General features: G+C 38.5%; 1 protein-coding gene across 2 annotated transcripts; it reads right to left on the reverse strand.

Annotated features, from left to right (window-relative positions):
- Positions 1–200: 200 nt before the first annotated feature.
- LOC149844226 (cysteine-tryptophan domain-containing zinc finger protein 7-like) lies at positions 201–23,736 on the reverse strand. 2 transcript variants are annotated; one of them, XM_090000426.1, is made up of 12 exons: positions 23,597–23,736; positions 23,115–23,479; positions 22,184–22,256; positions 21,884–22,014; positions 21,410–21,802; positions 19,901–21,327; positions 15,145–15,608; positions 12,837–14,962; positions 12,585–12,742; positions 10,703–10,860; positions 9,951–10,084; positions 201–667 (listed from the first exon to the last, which is right to left on the reverse strand). In XM_090000426.1, exons 2-12 carry the CDS (start codon positions 23,295–23,297, stop codon positions 470–472), a joined length of 5,445 nt encoding a protein of 1,814 aa, XP_089856552.1. In that variant the 5' UTR covers positions 23,298–23,479; positions 23,597–23,736; the 3' UTR covers positions 201–469. The 2 variants fall into 2 exon arrangements, with proteins under 2 accessions (XP_089856552.1, XP_089856551.1); XM_090000425.1 differs by having other exon boundaries at positions 9,951–10,111.
- Between the last annotated feature and the right edge of the window lie 1,732 nt (positions 23,737–25,468).

A 25,468-nucleotide genomic window follows, 5' to 3' on the forward strand; every position in this document is an offset into this window, starting at 1 on the left:
TATCCGATCTTATGTAGAACATGTTCCTGCAATTTCCTGAACTTAGTTTTTTCTTTTCCCATCACAATAACAAAATTGTGGGATAAAGAAAACTCAAAACTGTATTCTTCTCGCTAGAACTTTAAAAGCCTCAGCGCTGAACCCACTCAAAACAGGCCTTTCTATCTTCTGTGTATAGTATGTACTTTGGCTAAATCTGCTCTTGGAGCTCAAATTTCTATTCTCAACCAAATTTCATCAGCACATTCTTTTCACTAAGCATGGACCCGAGGCATTGCATTCTGAAAGCCTGCAATAGACACTGCACTAATGCCTACTCAGATATGAGGACCAATTGCAAATAATTAGGCCAGACAAGGAATTTGGCAACAAAGTGAAAAGGACTTTCATGTGCGCCTGCGATTTGCTTATATCAGGAATAAGCCAGGGAGAAATATATTCACAAACTGAAGCACCATCCTCAGAACATTTAGCGACTAATTTCCTCCATCGCCAAACGTACTAGATGCAGTAATCCCGCCACATCGTGGAAGCTAAAATCGACAACTCTCCTTACAGAGGAGATGCCTTTAGGTTCATATTGAGCGTCTTCTAAACTTCCATTAGCAGCAGTGAATGCATTGTGTGACCTCCTCAAAGCATCCATTGCTAAGTGCACATCGTTTGCCTACAAAAGAGGGGGAGGCATCATACAATATGGATGAAGATGAAATCTCTGTTAATGATCTTAGCATGCAAATGATAAATATGTCAGATATAAAATGTAATCTCAGATCATCAAACAATAACCTAAACAAGTACTCAAGACCAGATTAGAATAGGCATGACCATGGTTGCCAGTCGAGGAAGCGGGAGCAGGAAGCGATACGGGAAGCGGAAGCGAGGCACTTTCAAAATTTTAGAAAGCTTGCGTGGGACGACTTATAAGCAAATCAGAAATCGTCTCGGAAGCAAACCGGAAGCGAGGGGAAGCGAATAAAAGAGAAAAATAATAAAAATAATAATACAAAAAAAAAGAAAAAAAAGGGAAAAGTGAGGGGGAAGCGTGCTTCCCATTTATGGGAAGTGTGTTTCCTATAAATGGGAAGTGAGCTTCCCAAAAAAAATTGGCGCTTCCCAACGCGTTTCGGAAGCGCGACATTTCACCCTTCCGAAACGCGCTTCCCCCACTATGCTAGGCATTTCCGGTAACTCTGGGCCAAAGTTACCGGAAGCGCCCCTACTATAGAGGAAGCGCGCTTCCCCGATACGCGCTTCGGAAGCGCGAAACGCGATGCTTCTGAAATGCACGGGGAAGCACATTTAAGTATTAGGAAGCGCGTACCCCTTTAAAGGGGTACGAGTTACCTTTATTACTATTTTGCCCTTTTTTTTTAAAAGAAAGTTTTTTTATTAAGGGCAAAATTAGAATTTTAAAAAACTCGCGAAAAAAACATAAAAGAGAGGCTTTAGGGTTTTTTTTGTTCACGCCTCTTTCGAGTCTCTCTCTTCCTCTCTCTCTCAGGATTTTGGCCACCGACCGACGACCTTTAGAACTTTCAGCGACCTTTTCCGACGTCCGACGACCACAACCAATTGACGATGGGGATATTCAGGTACGCGTATCCATTTCCCCTCCATCTCTTCTCTCCATCTCCCACGACTCCGATTTTTTCCCCTCCTCCTTATGTTCAGGTACGCTCTCCTCTCACTCTCTGAGTCTCTCCATATCTTCTCCTCTTCAGAGTTTTTTTTTCTTTTGTTTTTTTAAGGCAAGCTGGGGTTAGGCAGTCGCAGACCCTAACCATCTCTTAAGCCCCACGAGGCAGATGGATTCCAAGCTTTCAACTTGGCACGAGACTCGTTTACCACATGGGATATGATATGGGATTAAGTTAGAGTATCCATGTGACATGTTTTACACTCTTTGTCGGTTCTGCAGAATTGCTTATTCATGTGCATGTTGTTGGAAACAATTTATTCTATCTATGTTTATCATTATTTATTGGGTTGCTTATAGCTTACCATTGCCTTGTCACCGTAACCTTGATCTTTTGAAAACGGAAAGCTTATCAGTTTTATTTTCTGAAAGTTTTGGTCCTTGGAGATCCGATTCTCTACCTAGGGTTTGGGACATCATTGCCTAACTTAATTTTATTTTGGTTCACTTTCTGGAAATCTGAGATTTGTGTGGCTACCCAGAGGGTGTTAAGGTTGGGAAATAAGGTCAGTTAATGAGTTTAGACATGTTTCGACCCATCCAAATTGTTTCCCCCAAATGGTGGGCCCATATTTTGCGTTGATGAAGAGTTTTCGAGTGATATAGGGCTGGTGTCTGACCTGTGTGGTGTGAGGTTCAGCTCGTGAGTAGAGGTTTGATTCCTTCATTCTCTCTAGAAAGTACATTTAGGGAACAGGAGATTGTTAGAGACTATTTGTTTCATTTTCCTGTTGCAATAACATGATGGTCTTTATCTTTTGTGTTATCAATATGATGATCATTTATATTCTTATTTGAGTCTCATGAATGAACAGTATATTGGTTGAGAAACATTTCACATTTTGTGATTTAACTGAGTTTATTTGGTCGTCTTTTTTAGGAATAAGGGTTTTTTTAGGAATAAGGGTTAATGCAGTATTTTTTTATCATTCTTGTAGGTTTTAACTTTTAAGTCATTTTGACGATTGCTTGAATCCTGATCAAATTGACTGGATCACTTTTATTATTCTTTTACTGTTGGATATATATGGATTATTGATTTATTGTTTTCAATTTCAAAGTCAATGAAAAACATGTTCTGCCTCCATAAGTTGTCTTATGGTTTCATTATGGTGTTTGATCTTGCAGACTTCCATTCTCTCCTTGATCTCTTGAAGTGACTTTGCTTTATGTGAATTCTGAACTTACATGTTGATCAAGTGAACCAAGCATGATAAAAGAAACAAAACAAAAGAGATACTTATAAGTATCCTATAATATATAAAAAATATATTATAGGAAAATTCTTGAATTCATATTATAAAAACATATTATACAAAATGTATACCAAGCATGATTGAGCTTATCATCCCTATTAAGTATGAATTCTTTGATATACCGAGCGTGGGCACACCCAGGCTCGGCTCATTTACTCTATCAGAAGAGTGGGGCAACTAGTATGCTGCAGCTAGTTGTTTAAAATTTTAAATAAATATCATTATTGCTAGTAACAGTCGGCCAATATGAATTTTGTTTTTCTTCGTTGTTATGTTATTTTTATTTAGCATTTTTTCATAAATGCAAACTTTTGAAAGAACTTCCTTTTTTTTTTAAATTTTGTCTGCTTTATCATAGTATATTATAGAATCATAGATCTTTCACCTCCTTAAATGATGTTTATTTATTTGTTTTAGTAATTGGTAAATTATGAGTAATGATTTGTGTTCTTCGCTCTCCGTCCTTTACTGTTAATAATAGCTTTTTTAAAGTGTTTTAGGTTGATTCTTATATTTTTATGATGCAGATATATTTGCATGTTCTTTGCTTCATTAATGACCATCCCAAGCTATGATCATGATAATTCTGATGACGATGACGATTCTTTGTACAATTTGGAGCATGAATCATCTAGTGTTGGGAAGGGCAAGAAGAGGTCTTCTGCTTGTCCATATCAGTTTGAGGACAAAAACGAAAATTGTTTTGATGAGGAAAATGAAGAACAATATGACTTGGATGACTACTATTCTGAAGATGACCAAGATGATGAACCACCTAGCATGCATAAAACAACAGTGCTATGGCGCCATGTATTGAAACAAAAGAAGAGTGGGCAAGGAAAGCAAGGTGGAACCCAAGATTTTATGTGCAGACACTGCAAAAATATTTATCATGGGTCATATACTCGAGTTTTTGCACATCTCATGGGATCTCCAAAGGGACAAAGTGTTGGGATTGCCTTTTGCCCTGTAGTTGCAAAAAATGCATAATTGGCAAAAAAAATTAAGAGACAAGTTCGTCGAGTGGAGGTTTCATCAAGTGCATTTGAGTTGAGGAGATCAAGAATTGATACTCCGAAGAATCCTATTAGTATGACTACGTCATCTAGTGGAAGCCGAAAAACAGTTGATATTCGTGATACCTTTAAAAAGGTAGAAAGAGATGATGTAGATCACAAAATTATCAGATTTTTGTGTGCAAATGGCATACCTTTCAATGTGCTTCGATCACCATATTGGGAAGAGATGATATCTGCAGTTAGTAAAGTGCCCGGATATAAACCCCGATCATATGAAAAAGCGCGAACAACGTTACTTGACAGTGAGAAAGAGTGTGTTCATAGGGAGTTAAATGAATTTCGAGAAAAGTTTGAGGAGTTTGGAGTTTCCATTGTCTCAGACGGTTGGACAAATATCAAGAACAAACACTTGATAAATATACTTGCCTCAAACTGTTTTGGCTCGATGTTCTTATATGCAAGCGATTTTTCTAATGTGCAACAGTCAGCTGCAAACATTGTTGAGTTTTTGAAGACGGGATTTAAACTTGTGAGGCCTTCTAATGTAGTGCAAGTGATTACAGACAATGCAACAAATTGCAAGTTAGCAGGTGAAGAATTAAAACAAACGTACAAGTATATTTTTTGGTCACCTTGTGTTGTGCACACTTAATTTGATCTTCAAGGATTTGGCACATGAGTTTCATTGGTTGGGAGAAACATATTTGCAGAGTAAAGAAATTGTGAAGTATATCACAAATCATTCAAAAGCACTAGCAATCTTTAGAAGCAATGAAAAATTAGAATTAATAAAGATTGCAAAAACAAGGTTTGCTTCACATTCTACTACTTTGAAACGCTTGCTTGATGTGAGGGAGAGCTTAAGGCTCACAGTAATTTCAGATAGATTGAGCGATTGGAAGCAATCATGCATAGATGAAACTATGAAAAAAATGGTTGTTACATCAAAAATAATTGTTCTTGATGAAGAATATTGGGATTTTGTACGTTTAGCATTATTGATTACAAGGTTTGCTTCACATTCTACTACTTTGAAACGCTTGCTTGATGTGAGGGAGAGCTTAAGGCTCACAGTAATTTCAGATAGATTGAGCGATTGGAAGCAATCATGCATAGATGAAACTATGAAAAAAATGGTTGTTACATCAAAAATAATTGTTCTTGATGAAGAATATTGGGATTTTGTACGTTTAGCATTATTGATTACAAAACCCCTCTATAAGATGATTAAATTTTGTGATCAGGAAGGCCCTATAATTGATGAAGTGTATGAAGGCATGGACAACATGTTGGGGGAAATCAAAGACAATCTAAAAGGACAACTAGATTTGTATGAAAAAATTCATAAGATTGTCTCAAATAGATAGGATAGAATGAATGTGACTCTCCATAGTCTAGCCCACATGCTTACTCCAAAATATTAAGAGTCAGAGTATCTCAAAATCCCAGCAGCAGGAGAGGTCAAACGAGTTTCTCCTGGTAAAAATTTTATTCTATCTATTTAATAAAGTTTAAAGTTTAATGATTTGATTATTTTATTATTTCATTTGCATTTTCTTGTTATAGTTACTAAACATTTTTTTTTGCAGAAAAGGATAACGATATCTTAGACGGTGCAATACTCGCGCTTGAAATCATATCTTCTGGAAATGAAGAGTTATCGACACTTTATAGGTCACAACTTGTGGCTTTTGCATCAAGAAGTGGAAGATTTAGCCGAAATGCAGCAAGAATAGATGCACTGAATCCTACAATGTCGGTACTTAATAGGTGGCGTTTTTATGGTGGTGATACATCTGAGTTGAGAGCAATAGCCATTAAGGTTTTATCTCAACCTATTAGCACATCTTCTGCAGAAAGAGTGTGGAGCACCTATAGTTATATTCACAATGTTAAAAGAAATAGGCTCAATGAAGATCGTGTTGATACCTTATTGTATATTCATTTCAATCTTCGATTGATTGACAGGTATAATTAAATTGTGTTGTACTTTTTTTTTGGTATTTTTTTTCTCTTTTTCTATCATTGATTGTTTATTAGCATTCATATTTTATATTCTTGTTATAAAAGGTGCAACAATCGCTACAAAGAAGGGCCTAGTCGAAAATGAGATATCAATTCAGAACTTCCTATTGTAGAAGAAAATACGTTGAGATTAGAGGATATGCGATGGAGAGATTTGGATGATAGTGCACAACAATCAAGCACTATTTCCAAATCCAAACATAAAGATGCACAACCAAGAGCTCTATTACCTCCAATAATCATACGTACAAATGAAGTTGAAGAGGATACAAATCAATCCAACAGAGCTAGTAGAACTGCAGATATACAAGAGCGACCATCAGTTCCTCATGGTCGGATTGATCGTTTCTTTAGCCGGAGACCTAGGCAAGGTATGTTGATATTGTATTTTTGATCTTTTAAATTATGGTTTTTGAACATTTTAATTTTTTAACGTATTCATTATAGGAAATAAAGGAAGGAGCAGAAGACATGGTCGTGGAGGACAAGAAGCACGTGATGATGCAGAAAGTTCGTGATCTATTGTTGACTCGAAGGAGAAGAGAAAGATGACAGATTAATGAACTCTTGAATTATTAATTATTTTTTTTAATGATGTAGTTAGAGTAGTCCAACTTAAAAACTTTTATGTTACTTTTTTGTCATGGTCTTGTAATCTTTTTTTGGTATACTTTTATTTTGAATCTTGCATGATGAAGTGAAGTAGTGGATTATGCTAATTTTAAGTTTAGAGTTTAGAACTTTGTAGCTTATAATTTACAATTTAGAAATGTATAGCTTAAAAAATTAACCATATCTCTATGTAATCTTTGAGTTTATTGATTTCTCATTTTCTATGTTGCAGAGATGACAAGATTTACAACATCAAATAACAAGTCATTTGATTCTTTCGTTGAAAAAGATACGCTTTTCAATCAAATTTATTTGTTTTCTTAATGCATTATTTAGTGTTTGCATGTATTTGTTAAATGGTTGCAACAAGAATGTGAACTATGATCTTCTCTTGATGTGTGATTTTTTAAATGCTTGACAGTTGCAATATGATGCATTTGTTAGATAATTACAACTTATATTATTTATTGTCTATATACATGTTTTATTTTGTCAATGATGGCATAAATCTTAGTTTTTGATAAAATAAAAATATATTACATTTTCGCTTCCCTTTCGATTCTTATTCGCTTCCCTTTCGTTTCTCACTCGAATCCTATGTCGTTTCCTTCTTCGCTTCTTAGGTCGCTTCCGGTTCGCTCCCTAGGTTGCTTCCGAGATGCTCCCTAGGTCGCTTCCGAGATGCTTCCTAGGTCGCTTCAGAGACGCTTCCTGGTTCGCTCCTAAATCGTCTCGCGCTTCCTGCTTCTTAAAATTTTAGAAGTGCCTCGCTTCCCGCTTCCGCTTCCCGCTCCCGCTTCCTCGACTGACAACTCTGCTCTGGGCATGACCAAGCCTGAGAACTGTCACAGTGTTTTGGCCAAATGAAGATAAATTGATTCTATGGAGTAAACTGAAACAGCGTGGGTAAGAATTTTGTGTTTCTCTTATGGCTCTCTTAAAAGAAGTGCATTGTTTACTAAGAAGTAAGATTGTGTTTGCATCCAATTGCTCTCAATGTTATGCAAAAAAAAATAAAATAAGCATATTTGTAACTTTTACAATATTTCACTTCATATGGATCATCAGCTAGCTTGCATGGATAATGATTCTCCGTTCTTATTGACAACCTTTGTCAAAGGGACACAGCATTTTGGGTCCTGTGTCTAAGAGACACAAGATGACATGCGAGCACACCACGTCACATGCCCAATATTATTTTAATAGTAAATGAACTTTTAAAAATATGTTACTTTATAAATTAAAAATTATAAAATCTGTCCTCGTGAACTAGTTTTCAGAAAAAATGTGTATTTGTATCTCAAACTTGTGTTGAATCGAATCTTCGTCCATGTCGATGTCCTTGTGACATAGTTCACATCACAACAATGTCCATCATGCTCGGATTCATTTAGAAATTGCTAATTGTTACCATGAGAATGCCCCCATGCATAACCCAGATGACCATGTTCCTATAAATGGATGTTTGTGGTGACCTTTGGAGATGCTACACTCAACCTCAAGATGCCACCATATCACATTCCCTCCCAAATAAAGTTTCAACCTAAGTCACGTGAACTCGTCATTTAGACTCTTGCACCCACGTCGATGTGACGCGATGCAGGTGTGGTCAACCTGCATCCAGGGTTATATTTGTCCAAAATGGACTCATTTAACTTTCACCGAGTCCATTTTGGTCCAATTGTCAAAAAATTGAAATGGAGGGGGCCTGGGTTAGGGCACGATCGTGCCTGACCCCGACTCTAACTCCCCCCCCCCTTCTTCTGATGGCGGCAACAACAAAATAGGTACATCTCTCTCTCTCTCTCTCTCTCTCTCTCTCTCTCTCTCTCTCTCTCTCTCTTCTTTTTCCTTCTCCTCCCCTTTTTTTTCTTGTATAGGTACATTAATTACTTTTATTAGTATAATTTACTTCTTTTTTGTTTAACTTTTTTTATTTTTTCATGTTTCTTAATTCACTTAGCGTAGCCAAAACATATTTAGGTTGGTTTCAGTGTTATTTTTTATTGACGAGGAATAACAATTGTAGATTGTTAATTTGATTTATTGAATGATGAATTGATGTTATGATAATTATTTTTATTCCATTAGTGTTAACTTAAAACTGTTAAAAAATTTATATATATATACCCTCCTCGCACCCAAGTTTTTTTAAAGTGATGCATCGCCGCATCCGCACCCTATGTAGCATAGGTTTCTACCAGTCCCCAAGATGTCCCTCCCTCCCTCGCTCCCTAATAAATTTTCAACTGAACCTCAAGGTGTCACCATATCACGAACACTGAGAAACTTGACATAGGATCTTTAGGCTTGGAACTAAAGGGAGGGGAAAAAGTCTGCTGTAGTGTGTGTGTGTGTATGGGGCTCACTGAAAATGAAGATGATGACAACAACGAAGATGATGATAGTGACAAGAATTTCAACTCGGAAACAATATATAAAAAGGCTAGAATGGGCATGGGTTGAACCAACTAGCAGAATAAGTTTTTTCAGTAGCAACTCTTACTGGAAACGATAATTCAAGAAAATAATAGTAGCAAAAAAGAAAAATAAGACTGCTTTGTCATGGGGGTTTCCTCTTGTACGAACTCCGAAGAGGAGTCACAATACGCAAGGCAAATTCTCGTGATAATATAGGTTTAGCTGATAAACCTCGAGAAAATCTTGGCGCTTAAAGTTTAAAAAAATATAAAAATAGCAGAAATAAGTAAGAAAATAGCATGTTTAGACACATAATAAAAGAAATAAGTAAAATAATAAAAGAAAGAAGAAAATTAGAAAAGACATATTTACGATATAGACAAGAAATAAAAAAGTAGAAATAATTGAAAATATCCCAAGATTATCATGATATTATCATGATAATATCATTGTAAAATGGTTTTTGAAAATACCGTGAAATTTTCCCTTTTAAATTGTTTTACCCCAAAAGAAGCTATATACCTAGCCAATATTTTCAATGCATCGGGGATATCTGTGACTAAACTCCAAAGTGACTTAATCCAGGACAAAGTATAACAAGAAAAAAAAGTGAATAGAAATAAAACAAAATGATATCATTACCTAAAAGGTGCAAAGAAGCCTTGGGCTTCTGTTTGTATGAAAGGAACAGCATACTTAGGCAAATTTTTCCTTTAGAGACCAAACTTGCAGTAGAAGGTAAAACCGTACAATGATGCAATAATTTTATTTGACCATTTTGTTTAAAGGTCTCACTCACTTGAAGTTATTTCTAGTGCATTCCGAAAATCAATTACCACATCAGACAGTATGACACTAACATCATATTTCGTATCCAACCTGTATAAAGTAACACATGATCCACAGGGAACAACTTACAAAGTTGAGTAACCAGTCAAAGCCACGGCGATTGCCGCCACTTATAACAAGGCTGCTTGGTCTTTGAGGAGAACCAACTCTCTTCACTGGAAGAGCCTTCTCTAACATCCCAGGATTATTCAAATTATCAACATCTGAAGCAGAAGATGAGGGTGATTCACCTGGAGAACAGCAGCATTCACATCCGAAGGAAAAACCAATGTCAGTGTGTGTGTGTGTGTGTGCATGTGCGTGTACTATAAAGAGAAAATTTACACAATCAGCAAAATAAAGGAGAGTTACAAGTGCTACAGATCCTGACAACCCAACCACCAAAACAGCTGACAATGCCAACCCCAACAAGTTTTACTCTATGATCCACGATGCTTGTAGGTACAACTATGATAACATAAATGTTAACCTATCACGTATATATAATACTAGGGCTAAACCAAAGAGTGGCTGATATAAAAAAGACAGAACTGGTGCTTCAAAAAACACCAATAACTTTGGTCCCATTGTCTCATACCATAAAATCTCTAAGCAGTTGACCAGGAGTCAAAAAAAATATTTTATACATGACTTGTGAAAGGGAAACAACGAAAGCAAAGACCAACATCTAGCATCCTTCTACGGAGCCTACAACTGCTATGCAAGCTGCCAGTGACAACTCTTCTGTGGATTAACCCTCCAAAATTAAGCAAACTACATATTTTGCATACAAGTCTCACTTGAAATATTGATTTCAAAAGCAAGCCAAGTTTCTTCCTTACCAGGAACATTGTGCAATGCACACAACAAGTCATGGCGAACTCTGTTTGCGTACAAGTGTTTTAAGAACATAACCCTCATATAAGCCACTTCCATGCATTTGTATGCCAGCGCTGCAGCAGACATATCCTTGTGTCTCTCGTATACATGAGCACAAAACCTATTTATCCAATAGAATACAGGATTAGCATAAAATAAATCAGATGATAACAATTATGACCATAAACGACGCTAGTAACTCTTGCACCATTCAGCAGCATAAACCACAATAACAGGTTGTGACATGTAGCCTTTTCAGTAATAATCAGGGAGAAATTGGCAAGTATATTTAAAGCACTTCTAACAACTGTATATGACAGTAGGATGAACAAATTCTGGAAATAGTAGATACAAGTAGGGGTGGCAAAATCTGACCCGACCTGCCAACCCGCTTCTTAGCCGGGTTAGGGTTTGGCTTAAACGGGTTCGTGTCGTAAACGGGTCGACCCGCCTAACCCGTTTATAAAACGGGTCATGTTCGTGTTAGGGGTATGTCAACCCGCCAACCCGTTTGACCCGTTTAATAAACGGGTTAGGCGGGCGGGTCAACCCGTTTACATGAACCCGTCAACCCGCAACCCGTTTACACGATCCCGTCAACCCGCAACCCGTTTGACAGGCGGGCGGGTCAACCAATTTTTTTTTGTGTGTTTCTAATTGTGTTATTCGGGTTAGACAGGTTATTCGGGTTACTCGGGTCGGTTATCGTATCTATGTTATCGGATCGACCCGTTTAATAAACGGGTCGTCGTGTCGTGTAATTGTGTCGTGTCAACCCGACCCGTTTATTAAACGGGTTAACCGTGTCGTGTCGGGTTACCCGTTTAATAAATGGGTCGTGTTTGCCACATCCGACCCATTTATTACGGGTCGTGTTCGTGTTGAGGTATTCTGACCCACCAACCCGACCCGATTGCCACCCCTAGATACAAGAACATGTGGAGAATACGGCCAGAGAAAAACATCAGAACTAATGTCCAAACATCACAAAGAAGTATCTGAAAGAGAAATATTGAATGCACCAACAAATAACAACATCAAGCCTTCTTTCACAATTGTTTTTTTTTTCGCTTCGATACCGTGCCAGATGTGCATCATTTCAGACAACACAAGACAGCCAGCATATGCATAATCAGTTTTCCTCACTTTCGCAACCATATAAGCATGCATTGTTCTTCTAATGTTACACAATTATTCCTCTCAAGAACAATTTACACAATTATTATCAAGATATGAACACAATTTGTTCTCGGTAACCAAACCATGACATTTGTGTCCTTCTTGGCAAGGCAAAAACGACACAAACATACCAAGTATTTTTAGGGTAAAGCTTAGGGATGAGTTGGTAACTTAGACGGGGAGGGGAAGGAGAGAACTGCAAGAAAGATGTCATGAAACTCACTGAAACAGGTTTGGCACAAAAAGTTGGAATGCAGAAGATAGATTTTCAATGGAAAGAAAAGGTATCTCTTGTTGCATGTCTATTTGGAAGTTATGAATAAGTCCACATTCATGCACGAGGGATGTTTTAGGGGCATCGTGTTATAGACAACTCAGCTGTCCTTAAATTGTATTACTGTCTCAAGTTTGCATTGGAGACTAGATGTTTATTCAAACTTTCAAAGTCTGGTTGGTTATATCAAGCCCTTGTCTGCTACATGGTCTCCAAGTGTCTTAAAGGCTCCAGTAAGGTACAACATGAAACCACAAGCAGAATCATGCACCATAGTCCATATTTCACATCCTTTCATCTCTTGAACTCGAGAATAATAAAATGAATAAAATGATAAATGTTTTGCTGTACTGGAATAGATTAAGAAATTGTCACTTTTGGGAATAACTTACTCGCACAGCTTTGCAGTATCAATGTAGACATGCAATGAATGACTATCCCCTTGCTTTGCACCTTCAATGTCATTAGGTTCCAAGAGAGAAGCGCCATGAAGAAACTTTAAGGCTGCACGGAAGTATAGTCCAGTACTTTCGAGCTCATGACCTCCATTCTAGAACACATTATTCAACCACTTTAACATTAATATGAGGAGAGCAGCTCAGCAGACACAGCATAAAGTTGAAAACTTGCAAAAAGTTACAAACCTTTAAACGGTCAGCAGAATGTTTCAGATTCTTAGCTTCTTTTAAAGCAGTCTGACCATGTTCTTTCCTAACTGGGCTTCGGACATCAAGTTCCCTGCTCACAATGTCATTAACTGCAGGGTGTCTCAAGCTGCTATTACTTGTTACATTTGGGTTATCCAGTTTCATGGGCTGTTTGAGCACCTTTGATGCATCACCATTAGATGCATCTGCCAAAAATACATCTACTTTGCTTCCTTTATGAGATGAAATTGTTACTCTCTGTATTTCCTTTTTTGCCACAGATGAAGGGAGTGGTTGTGATTTTCCTTTGACAGCAAAAAAGTCTGTGCGATCTGTTCTGTCTGAGAGAGGCTGACTCAATAGCAATTCATCCTCTTGTGCTGTCAGTTGTTGCGAGTTTTGTTGTAAACCAGCTCTCCCATCCTTGCACCAAATTGCCTTGGACTTTCCAACCATGGAATCAGCTTGTTGCTTAGCAGATGGAGAACTCTGACCATCTGAATTCTCGTGGATATCTCTCCTAGTTTCACCAGAGAATTTTACTAAGCCCTTCATTTCAAGGCAGTTGCTCACATCCTTATCCAATTTAGAGTTGCTCTTGTATTGAAGATTCCCGCCCCTTGTTTCTTCACAAAATCGGGATCCATCAGGAGCAAGAAGATTAATTGCACCAGTGTTCTTTGTGGAATAAAATTCATCATGACCCTCACCAAATGAATTAAAAACCTTAGATTTACCTTTTTCAGGATCTGATTTAGTGGCCCAATGCTTCTCCCTGGATCGTGAAGAGGACCCCCTTCCTGACTTCACTTGAATGGAACCATTTCTCCACTCTGAATCATTGTCTTTATCCTTCAATGCGCTGTGACAATGATTTTGTTGTTCCAATTCATCAATGTCATTAACAATATGGTTATTCTCATTACCACCAGAAAAGTAGCTCTTGCTTGCATCAGCAGAAGTTTTAAAAACCATCCTATGCTTGGATTTTTTCAGATCTCCACTTTGATTGTCGCGAGACTGTCTCTGTGCATCTAGAACTGAAGATCTAGCAGCCTTCTCACCATCCTGCATTAGATGCTCCATGAAAAATGAGTTTTTCTCCTTCAATGTGATCCCAGAACGATTGTTTCCACCATCCACTTCACCATCCGAACATCGCCGTGGACTACCTCGAATAAAATGATCTGCATTTGCTACATCATCCTTCCCCGAAAAGTTCTTTTTTGATGCAACTTTATTGGCACTGGAAATCCGTAACGGGGAAGATGAAACAGATTCAACAGGAGAGTCTTTCACCTCCTGGAGATTGGCCTTAGACTTACAAGAGCCAGAAACCTTTGAGGAGCTTGAAGTAGCAGCAGTAGAATGCTGTGTGTATCCAATATCCTTCTTCAAGGAATTCACCCCATCTGAGATCCTCTTAGAAACTGCATTCTGTTGCAATTTTCCAAGCTGATGCTTCTCATTCCTCCCTCTGCTACCCTCTCCCATTCCATCCACGGGGGTTTCTCCATTGCTATTGTGCACAATTCGCATGACTCTTCCTTTCTTTTCCATTCTTCCATCTGCATTACTAGTGCTCGACTCCCTTCCCTCAGACTTTGATGCCTTGGCTTTCTTTTCCTTTTTATGTTCAGTTTCGTGTAATACCTCTTTCCCTGGACCCCTAACATCAGAAGGATGGCCTTTGTTAACAGGACACTCTGGAAACTCCTGACTCTCTCGCCATGCTTTCATTTTCTTCTTCTTTGTTAAGATTTCATTTTTATCAAACATCTGTACATTTGTAGCCCCAATTTTGAGTTTATTTTCACCATTGAAAGAAGACTGTGCTTGGTCTTTCAGTTTTTTCCCAAAACTATTATCATTTTCCCTAGTATCACATTTGGAATCCTTTGATGAAGAATAATAGTCACTATATTTTTGAGCATTCTTGCCAGTCAGTTCAATTGGGACACCGTTACTGGAAATCTTTCCCATCAGTTCATTTTTCGAATTCCACTCTTCATCCATACATAGGGAACCCTCTAACTTTACTTTCTTTGAAGCTCTGTGATTATCCTGCTGAGGTTCTCGCTTAGACTTGGATTTTGAATGTGCACCGTGTTCAATATAATCACCTGCAGTCAAATTACATAACATGAAGAGTAGCCTAATCCTATGAAACTATATTAGTTAAACAAGGATGCACTGCCAACTTATAGGATAACAATACAACCAGAAAAATGCAACCATGAAAACCAAACAAATAAGGCATACGAAATAAGTACAGGAGAAAAAAAGGGAAAGAGAAAAAGAGTACCTCCATTCAAGTAGCTTTTCAGTGATTTATGTTTCTCCTTCGGCTTATGCCTTTGTTTCTCAGCAGCATGTTCATAAGCCTTAACCATGTGCTGCATCCCATCTTTGTTTGATGTGTTTGAATCTGAAGGATATTGATTCACGTCATTTAAATCCCTGCTCTTGATCGAGCTCTGTTGGTTCTTCTTTGAGGTATTTGGAAGGGAGGTAGGAATTGTCAAGCTTGAACCATTATGTGTCTCCTTTACTATATGTTTCTTCTTTCCGGTGGTTGAGATGGCACTGGAACTAAATAAGGCAGATCCATTATTTTGGCCATCATGATACCCATCTGCCAAGGTCACAGCTGATACTGCTCCACCATTCTGAGTATACAGATTGTTTTGATGATCCTGGACTTGGTGTAATGCATGGAATGCTTTCATTGACTCTTCTTCACTGACAGTGCACTTGTTCAACCCAGGCCTGGATGGCAAAAGCATTAGCGACCAACTAAACATCAACAAAGAATTTTCAAAAGTAATACAAGAACATAATTCTCCTACATATATGTGTGTGCATGTGTCTGAAAAATTAGCATAGACCCCAGCCTGGAATCCAGATTCTTGATCCTAGCTTAAAAGATTTTTATTAGAGTAAGTTTACAGGGTCAAAAACACCAATATCCATTAAAAAAGATCCATTCATGCAATCCACAAAGTTTCAGTTCAAGTTGACACGGAGGACACATCGAAACTTATCTGGCCTTAAACAAATCTGTAGTGACATATTTGTCACTTTTATGCACACACCTGTATCTATCTATATCTCTCTCTATATATATATATATAGGGTTATAGGGTGTATATATCTTCTTCAGTCTACTGTATCATACAATCTAGTCAGGAATCATCAACTAGTCAATCTAACCCCATAGATGCATTCAGCATGATTTGTTTGTTAGGGATTGCATCTTGGAAAGTGTCATTTTGATGTAATGAAATATGAACCAATATGAGAATTTCGTTGGGGCGTTCCCTACTAAGCGACGCGCTGTACTCTATAGGCCCGGAGGCAGTGATAAATGGGCAAGGGTTGTTAGGTCGTCGCCCGGAAGCGACGCGTCACACCGACGCCCGGGTGTGGTGTCAAATAGGCAAGGGTTCCCTCACTTTGTTGGATGGGTGGGGGTAAAGAAGTTAGTCTAAGACCATAAAATTAGGTTAGCCACTTGGAACATAGGGTCTTTAACTGGTAAGTTGGTAGAGTTAGTAGATGTTATGTGTAGGAGAAAGATTGATATTTTATGTCTACAAGAGACCAAATGGGTAGGGGAGAAAGCAAAAGTGATAGAACCTTGGGGATATAAGATTTAGTATACAGGAATAAATAGGAATAGGAATAGGAATGGAGTAGGGATTGTTATGAGTCGTGAGTTTATAGATAATGTAGTTGAGGTCCGTAGGAAGGGTGATAGGATTTTACTTATTAAATTAGTATTAAGTACGGATATTATTAATATTATTAGTGTTTATGCATCTCAAGTAGGTTTAGATGATTCTATTAAGCGTCAATTTTGGGAAGATTTGGATGGAGTAGTACAAGAGATATCTTATGGAGAAAAGTTTTTCATCGGCGGTGACCTTAATGGACATGTAGGCATTAGTAGGGATGAATTTGAGAGTATCCATGAAGGATATGGTATAGGAGAAAGAAACGAAAGTTGAGAAAGAATTTTAGATTTTGGTTTGTCCTATGATATGATCTTAGCAAACACTTGGTTTAGGAAGAGGGAGTCTCACCTAGTAACATTTAAAAGTGGGGTTAATACGAGTCAGATAGATTTTTTCCTACTTAGAAAGAGAGATAGGGGTTGTTGCATCGATTGTAAGGTTATACCGGAAAAAAGTGTAGCTACACAACATAGAGTCTTAATTTTACATCTTAGAATTAGACAATGCCGCAAAAGGGATAGACATAGGATAGATCCTAGAATTAAGTGGTGGGCACTGAAAGGAGCTAAACAAGGAATGTTTGTAGAGCAGGTAGTTAAGGAAGTTGATTGGTGTCTCGAGGAGGATTCAGAATCAACGTGGAATAAGATAGCGGGTGGCATGAGAAAGGTGGCTAAGGAGGTATTGGGTGAGTATAAAGGTGGTGCACCGCTAGGTAAGGATACATCATGCTGGAACGAGGATGTCAAATTAGCTATTAAGGTTAAAAGAGAGTGTTATCGAAATCTAAGAGTCGTGATAATGAGAATTTGGAGAAGTACATGATAGCGAAGAAGGAAGCTAAAAAAGTAGTTCGAAACGCGAGGGATAAGGTATATAAGGAAGTTTATGACAAGTTGGATACCAAAGAGGGCGAGAAGGATATTTATAGGCTTGCAAAGATGAGAGATAGGAAATCGAAGGATCTGGGTATGGTTAGATGTATCAAAGATGAAACACAAAGGGTTTTAGTCAAAGATGAGGAGATTAAGGAGAGATGGAAAGATTATTTTGATAAGCTATTTAATGGAAGTCATGCTCAGGATCTTGGAGACTTGTCCATTCCTTTTCATGTGATGAATCGTGACCTCATGCGCAAGATTCAAAAGAAAAAAAATTGCAGAGGCTTTGAAGAAAATGAAATTAAGAAGGGCAGTTGGCCCAGATGGTATACCTATCGAGGCTTGGAAATGCTTGGGAGAGAAAGGTTTAGAATGGTTGACAAATCTTTTTAACAAGATTTGGCGGACAAATAAGATGCCTAATGAGTGAAGAAAGAGTATGTTGGTGCCTCTATATAAGAATAAGGGTGATATACAAGATTGCACAAACTATCGTGGTATAAAACTCATGAGTCATACTATGAAACTTTGGGAGAGGGTGATTGAGTCTAGGTTGAGGAAGGTTGTCATGATATCGGAGAATCAACTTGGTTTTATGCCTGGAAGATCAACTATGGAAGCTATACATCTTCTTAGACAACTTATTGAGAGAAATAGAGAGAGGAACAAAGATTTGCATATGGTTTTTATTGATTTGGAGAAGGCATACGATAGAGTACCTAGGGATGTTCTCTGGTGGACAATGATGAAGAAAAGTGTTTCTCTCAAGTACATTAGTATAATTAAGGATATGTATGAAGGAGTAGTAACCAATGTCCGCACTTGTGGAGGGGTGACAACTAATTTTCCTATAACGGTTGGGTTACATCAAAAATCTGCTTTAAGCCCTTTCCTATTTGCTATAGTGATGGATGAGCTTACGAGATCAATTCAAGAAAATGTGTCGTGGTGTATGTTGTTTGCTGATGATATTGTTTTGATTGATGAGTCTAGAGCTGGGGTTAATGCTAAGTTAGAATTATGGAGGCAGACATTGGAAGCAAGAGGTTTTAAGTTGAGTAAGAGTAAGACAGAATATATGAAATGTCGGTTTAGTAAGCAACGAAGTAGTGATGGGAGTGTAGTGAAGCTTGGTGAGCAAGAAATACCGGTGGATGATTGTTTCAAATATTTGGGATCTATCATTCAAAAGTATGGAGAAATTGATGGAGATGTAAATCATAGGATAAAGGTTGGGTGGATGAAATGGAAAAGTTCAACTGGAGTGTTATGCGATCGTAGAATGTCATTGCGGTTAAAGGGAAAGTTTTATAGGACGACTATTAGGCCCGCTTTACTATATGGTACATAATGTTTGGCTACCAAGAGACATCATATTCAAAAAATGTGTGTAGCTGAGATGCGTATGCTTAGATGGATGTGTGGAAATACAATAAAAGATAAGATTCAGAATGAGGAGACACGTAAGAAGGTAGGTGTTGCACCTATTGAAAATACGATGAGACAGAATCGTTTACGGTGGTTTGGACATATTCGACGAAGGCCTAATGGTGCTTCAGTTAGAAGGATGGAGAAATGGGAAAATATATTAGTTAAAAGAGGTCGGGGTAGGCCTAGGAAGACTTGGATGGAGATGATAGGAAAAGATATGAATGCTTTGAACCTCACCGAGGACATGGCATTGGATAGAAATGATTGAAGGAGAAGGATTCATGTGGAAGACCCAGAATGATTTTCTTTGTTGGTTCATATCGCCGACCCCAATTGTTTTGGGATGAAGGCGTAGTTGTTGTTGTATGAACCATTGATTTTTTAAACACTTGGAAAACCGGCTTACATGGCACAACTGAATGATCCAAAACATGTTCCCCACTAAACAAACCACGTAGCTTACATCTGTAAGGTTAGATTTACCAAAAGAATTAAAAAACACGTGAAAAACATGGTAAGTTTGATAGATTGTACATACTGTTGACAGCAGCACAAATTTGCCCTCACACACACACAACTAATAGTACCACACTACTAGTAACCCTGCTTAAAGACAAAAAAGAAAATCATAGTTGCAGGTATTTTTAGCTTTATCTGAACCTATAGATGTATTTATCATCACTTGTTTACTAGGAAACCTGCTTTGGATTTAATTATTTCCATGAAAAAAATGCAGTTTTTTCTTGTAAAATTTTGACACAAAATAGCCTACTGTTTTTTAGATCCCTTAAAAAGCTGTATACACATCAAAAATTTCCCAATCTCACATTTTCCCATTAAATAAACTATGGGATCATATTCATCGTGTCTGGTTTACAAAACCTGAAAGAAAATATTAAAAAACTAATAGGATCTACTAGATAGGATGGTACACACATGTATGTGTGCACGCACACACACACGTTCAATTTACTTCACTATCTTAGATATCAGAATGAGTGGCAAAACTTACAACCAATTCTGCATGCTGCATAACCATTTCTTTGGCAAACAGGTAGGTTCTGGTCCAAAAGGATGCAGACGCCACTTTTGGCACTTATCACAACAAACCCAATATTCTTCTATAACCACTGGAACTGCTGTAACAGCAGCTGCATCAGGCATCAAACCATTTACCGCAGCAGGAGCAGCAGCCAAATCGTTTTTGCCAAATGATGACGCATTTTCAAACCTTTTTGCATCCAATCCTTCATTTTGTTCTTCAATGTGTGCATAAGGTACGCTCTCAACATGTTCTTTCTTTGGTGCCTTGGCTTTATCCGTGATATAAGTGTCCAATGAATCCACCCCGACTTCAACATGTTCAATCTCCATTCGGCTAGTGGGATCTTTGTGGTAATCTTTATCAGTTCTCTTGTTTGACTCTTGAAATCTCATCATGTCAGGTTGACTTTCAAGGTGATACCTGGCATGCATGCCTTTTTCCTTATGTTTAAGCAAACCAGAGGTAGACTTCGATCTTTCTTTAGATGAGTCCGAAGAAGATTTTATGTTACTTCGATTGTCCTTCTGTTTCTTCTTTTCAGTAACCAAGTGCTCCTTCCTTTCCTGTGCCTTTTGCCCACCAGTTCCACCTGCAACAGTTTTCCCACCAATCTCTTGCTTGGGAGACTCTAATCCAGGGCTACTATTTTTCTTCCCTGGGATAAAATCTTTCAATGCATCAAATCTTGCATCACTTTTAAATTTAGCATCCTTCCTTAGCTCCGGGTCATCCTTATAAAGAAACTCGTCTTGCTCTTCCCAAGATTTGTCTGCCAAGTTTGTCTTCAAGGTAAGCTTCCCTTTCATAGGTAGCATCTCATTGCCAACCTTATCAGCTCTAGTCATACCTAAGGTACCTGTTAATTCCATTGCTTCCTCTTCTATAGGGTCAGATAATAAGATTTTTCCCTGCATTACCTTTTTCCCCTGCTCCACAGAAAGCTCAGATAGCTTATATGTGCCCTTTCCTGCATGTAGGTCACTGTGCTCATCCAAGTCCTCATAAGAGTCATCTTTCATGGTGGCCAGCAATGGAAGCTTCAAAGCATCCAAAACAAGTTCTTTGCCCTCTGGCGTCTCAATGTCCACTTCCTTCTTAAGCATGGCAGCAATGCCCTTCTCCTCAACTGAAGCATTCACATGCTTCACTTCACCATGCTTTCCAGATCTATCTACAGCCTTTATTGTCTTTCCCTTGTGTTCTTTCAAATCTTTCCCAAGCAGAGGGTCATGTACTGAAGCAGCATATTCAATGGTATTACCATCTCCACTCTTTCGAATTACTTCGGATTTACTCTCTATGTGAAGATGCTTTTCCTTTTCCATCAAGCGTAACAGAACATCAGAAAGCGGTGAAAGCAAAAACCTTCCCGGAATCGAGAAAGACGTCATAACCTGTTTAGAATATCAAGGTAAAACAAGATTTAGTTTGTTTCATAGGAAAGATGCTCTTGAAGCAACAGATAAACAAGCTTACTTGAAGTATTGTCATAGGAGATTCATCGGGTGCATCCTGAATTTCAGGCGATCCGTCTCCACTGTAATCTGAGCTATCTTCAAGTGACGAAGTTGGAGAAATGTCAAGGCCTAGGCCACTGTAAATAGCTGCATTGTTCCTAGCCGAAGCATTTTCTGGAGCAACCTTAATTCGTACTTTTAGAGACTTCTGACCATTTCCATTAGAAGGCTTAACAGCAGGCTCATATTTGGGAGAGGAATCCCCCGCATTGTGCATAGTATTATGTGTCGCAAGATCTTTGCCAGCAGAGGCATCCAAGGAAGTTGCAGATGTCTGTGCACTAGCTGGAGCTGGGGCAGACCTAGCAGGGAGGGAAGCATTTGCCTGATGCGTGAAGTTCTGACGGGCACTCTGTCAAATAAGAAAACAGAACCATTAGAAACTAAACAAATATCTATGGCTTGGTAATTGTCAACAGTTCATGATGGATACCTCTAATGAGTGGTCCACACGATTCGGTGTGCGAGAATGTTGAACACTTACTGGACTTCTAGAATGAGATAGAATGGAAGGAGAACGCTGATAAGTTGGTAAGAATGAACCATAATCACCAAATTTTGCCCCTGTAAGTTAACAAGGACGACAACCATGAAGACGACATCATAAAAAACAAACGGCAGTCCGCCTTAATTCCCACAGAATATGTCTCATAGTAACAGTAGTAGAAAAATAGTATGATAATTAGCAACGAAAATTTGTCTATATGGGGACTCTAAAAAGAAATGTACTCACCCAAATTCTCTAGAGAGACTCCCCCTTCAAAGTCCTTTTGGAAATGTCCCAAAACGACTTGAATTTTTTCATCCTGTAACAGAAAGAAACCATGTCCAAACCTCATAACATACACTCAAAGAATGACAAGTGCAAATAAAGCATCAAGCTAGTCATACTATATAAACAAGAAACCAAATGAAGCAGAGATACCTGCAATGAGTACATCTAAGCACTTTTAAGTTTCAAACGAATTTAAATAACCTCAAGTTAAAAACTGTGAAACTAACATGAACGACCATCGCTCGCCACTATCTTGCTAAAGCTAAATCCATTGCAAACGAGAGAATAGCAGTGATCTCCAAAGGAGATGATCAATAAGAAAATTGAATTCATAATTGAAAAAATAGAAAAGAGAAGAGACTTTTGACCTCCTAATAAGAGAAATCATCCAATACCTGCCAAACTGAAAGCAAGTGGATTGGGTGCATTACCAATGAAATTCAGCGATTCAGATTACCATATCTGAGAGGCCAAAAATGAAAAAAGAAAGAAAAAAATATAATGGTAAGAAACCGTATAGCATAATATCTTAAGGAACTAAGTCCATTATCCCTGTTTTCAACTGCCCACGGTCTCCCGCAAAAGTTCAGCAATCACAAAACTCCATGTTACCGAAGTTCTAGGAACAATATCATAAAACTATCGCAATTCAAATACGATCACCATCAATATCAGCTTAAAACATTCAAAGATAAGCAATCCAGCATTAATTCTTCAAGAATGAAAGCTAACAACCAGAGAGACTATATCCAACATCAACAATCCAAAGTAGCGATTGAAACGCCCGTAGAAAACAAGCATAACAAGAGAGCAAGTAATCCAATAAGGAGAAGAAAACCAGAATTTCAAAAGAAGCCTCCAGCGAAACTCCGAGAAAATGCAAACTTACAATGTAAGACAAATCGGCATTGACGTCAGGGTCATAGACGCTGGAATTCTCGTCGCGGTAGGAGCAAGCCTTCCCTTCTTCAAGCTCATTCTCCTCCATCTCCCCCACACCCTCAAACCCTACCCCCTTCCTCCGCTTCTTCCCCGACCCCCTATCCTCATCCCTACTCCTCACAGACAACATCAACGCTGCCCAACCACCAGAAATTCCAGCAAGAAGACGCCAATCTCGAAGCCCACCACCAAGAAACAACAAACCATCATCCCCAATTCATCAAAATACTCCCTCGGATCAAAAACCTTAGAAGCCCACAACCCTAGAACTACCACGATCAGCCACCAATCCGAAAAACCAAACGCGACCACCTTCATCAAACCCCACAAAACGATCAATCAGGGAGTACCCAACAATCAAAACGCAAGAAAAAAGGGGCAAAAGAAGATAACCCACAAAATTACAGAAACCCGGAATAAGACCAGTACCCGAGGCCAAACGTCCGATCCTTCGATACCCACGTCCGATTTCCAACAAATTCCAGTCGATTCAGAACACCCCCAAAACTGGAGCCAGCTCTCTCTCTCTCGACCCTTTTTCCCAAAATTCACTTATTTCTTGCTTGGGAATGATGAAGAGGACACCACAAAGACGGATACGGAAAGACAAGTCCCAAAAAAAATTGGAAATTTTCGTCTATACAACTCCGATCTAACCAGAATACAAAAAAAATTGTAAAAAGAAAGAGGTTAAAAACCAATTTCTGTTCCTCCTCTTTTCTCTCTTCTTGTTTTCTCTCTTTTTTTACCACTCCTTTCCTTTCTTTCTCTCCTCTTTCTTCTACCTTTTGTTGATGGTTCTTGACGGCATGAGTGAATCAAAGAAGGGAGAGGAAAGCAAAGGCTTTGGTCTGTCAGATTCCATGAATCCAGAATACAAGTTTTGACGGGTAGTAAATATTCAACTTCTGACGTTACTGTTTTTTTATTATAATAATGTTTAACAAACTATGTTGGCACTCGGCATCCATAATATATTGGTTTTTTTAGATTTTTGCTAATTATGGTTTGAACTTTGAGTGGTAAATATTGTTATTGGGGTTTTTTAATTTGTTGGATTCTGATGGTTGGCACCTTTGGGCATATGCTTAGGTTCTAGTGGGATTTTTGGGATGGGTAAATTGGTCATTTGGGAGAAGAGTGGATTGGAAGATAAGGACTAAGAATAATAGGGAATTTTTTCTTCTTTTCTTTTGTTTTATTGGAAAGGGAGAATATGTTTTTATTAAGAATGAGAGTGACCACCAACGGCCTGGCTGGGCAGGAGCATTTAGTGCACGTCATTTGTGTTGGATCGGACTAACCCTAGCTTTCTCCATTTTCACAAAGGAAGTTTTTTTTTTATTTAAAAATAATAATAATAAGAGACTCAATTTTTTTTTTACAGGATTTGACCATTTTGTCTTTATGATTTTAAAGCTGATTCTTAGTGCGTTGGTTGGTAACAATTTGTTGGGATTTGTCTTTCTTTCTTTTTTCTTTTTTCTTTTTTCTTTTTTCTTTTTTCTTTTTTTTTGTTGAGAAACCAAGCTAAGAAAAATCCCAATGGGGCACATGACCACTCTGTTTTAATGGACCACATTTGAAAGCTACTGTATTTGTTCCCTTGCGACTTACAGTGTACAGTTGCGCTAGAGTCTGTTTTGCTTTTGTTGAGTCTGATGTAAGTTGCCCGGTTCAGGTGAATCAATACCCCGAAGGGGCAGCCCGTATACTTGAACTGTAATAGCCTGCGGGCAAAATTATGAATGAATTAAATGCGTTGAGCTTTCTTTTGTTCACCCTCGTTGTGATTGCTTCTTGTGATTGCAACTTCTCTCCTTCTATTCTCTCTTGCTCTCTTGCACTCTGATCATAAGCTTCCGCGACCGGCAAGCGAGCTGACGAGTAGGCTTGCGGCGATAAGGAAGGACTGTCGCGCCGCGCTGGCCCATTGAAGGAAATAGGCCCGTGACAAGTGGTACCAGAGCCCGTTCTCGTGCTGGGGAAGGGACTCCGGAGTCGGTGTCGACAGACACGCCGACAGGCTGCGATTTGTGAGCAAGACATCGTGGTGCCTTATCAACACTTGCGCAACACCAGAGGAAAGGCAGTTGCCGAAGCTGAGGAGATGGGTTCACCTCGGGGCCAAGAAGAGTTGGCTGCAACTGTTAACAAGTTTGTGGAAGATGTGACTTCGCATGATGAAGCGATTTCACGCGCATGTGAATCATTCAATGGATTGAATGATGTGGTGGCGAGCCTGCAAGAGCAGGTGAACTTACTAATGGGGCAGGTCACTTCGTTGACGACTACAGTGAC

Source organism: Nuphar pumila, chromosome 3 (assembly GCF_984573655.1).
Source record: "Nuphar pumila chromosome 3, dmNupPumi1.hap1.1, whole genome shotgun sequence".
Classification (NCBI taxonomy): domain Eukaryota; kingdom Viridiplantae; phylum Streptophyta; class Magnoliopsida; order Nymphaeales; family Nymphaeaceae; genus Nuphar; species Nuphar pumila.

Bases quoted from the DNA above. Each gene is read 5' to 3' on its own strand.
- LOC149844226 (XM_090000425.1), bottom strand. From the start codon at position 23,297: ATGTTGTCTGTGAGGAGTAGGGATGAGGATAGGGGGTCGGGGAAGAAG. The intron at 21,328-21,409 runs GTAAGCTTGTTT...TATTCTAAACAG, and splicing joins CTCCTATGACAATACTTCAA to GTTATGACGTCTTTCTCGAT. The intron at 12,743-12,836 runs GTTTGTAACTTT...AATGTGTTCTAG, and splicing joins ATTCTGCTGACCGTTTAAAG to AATGGAGGTCATGAGCTCGA.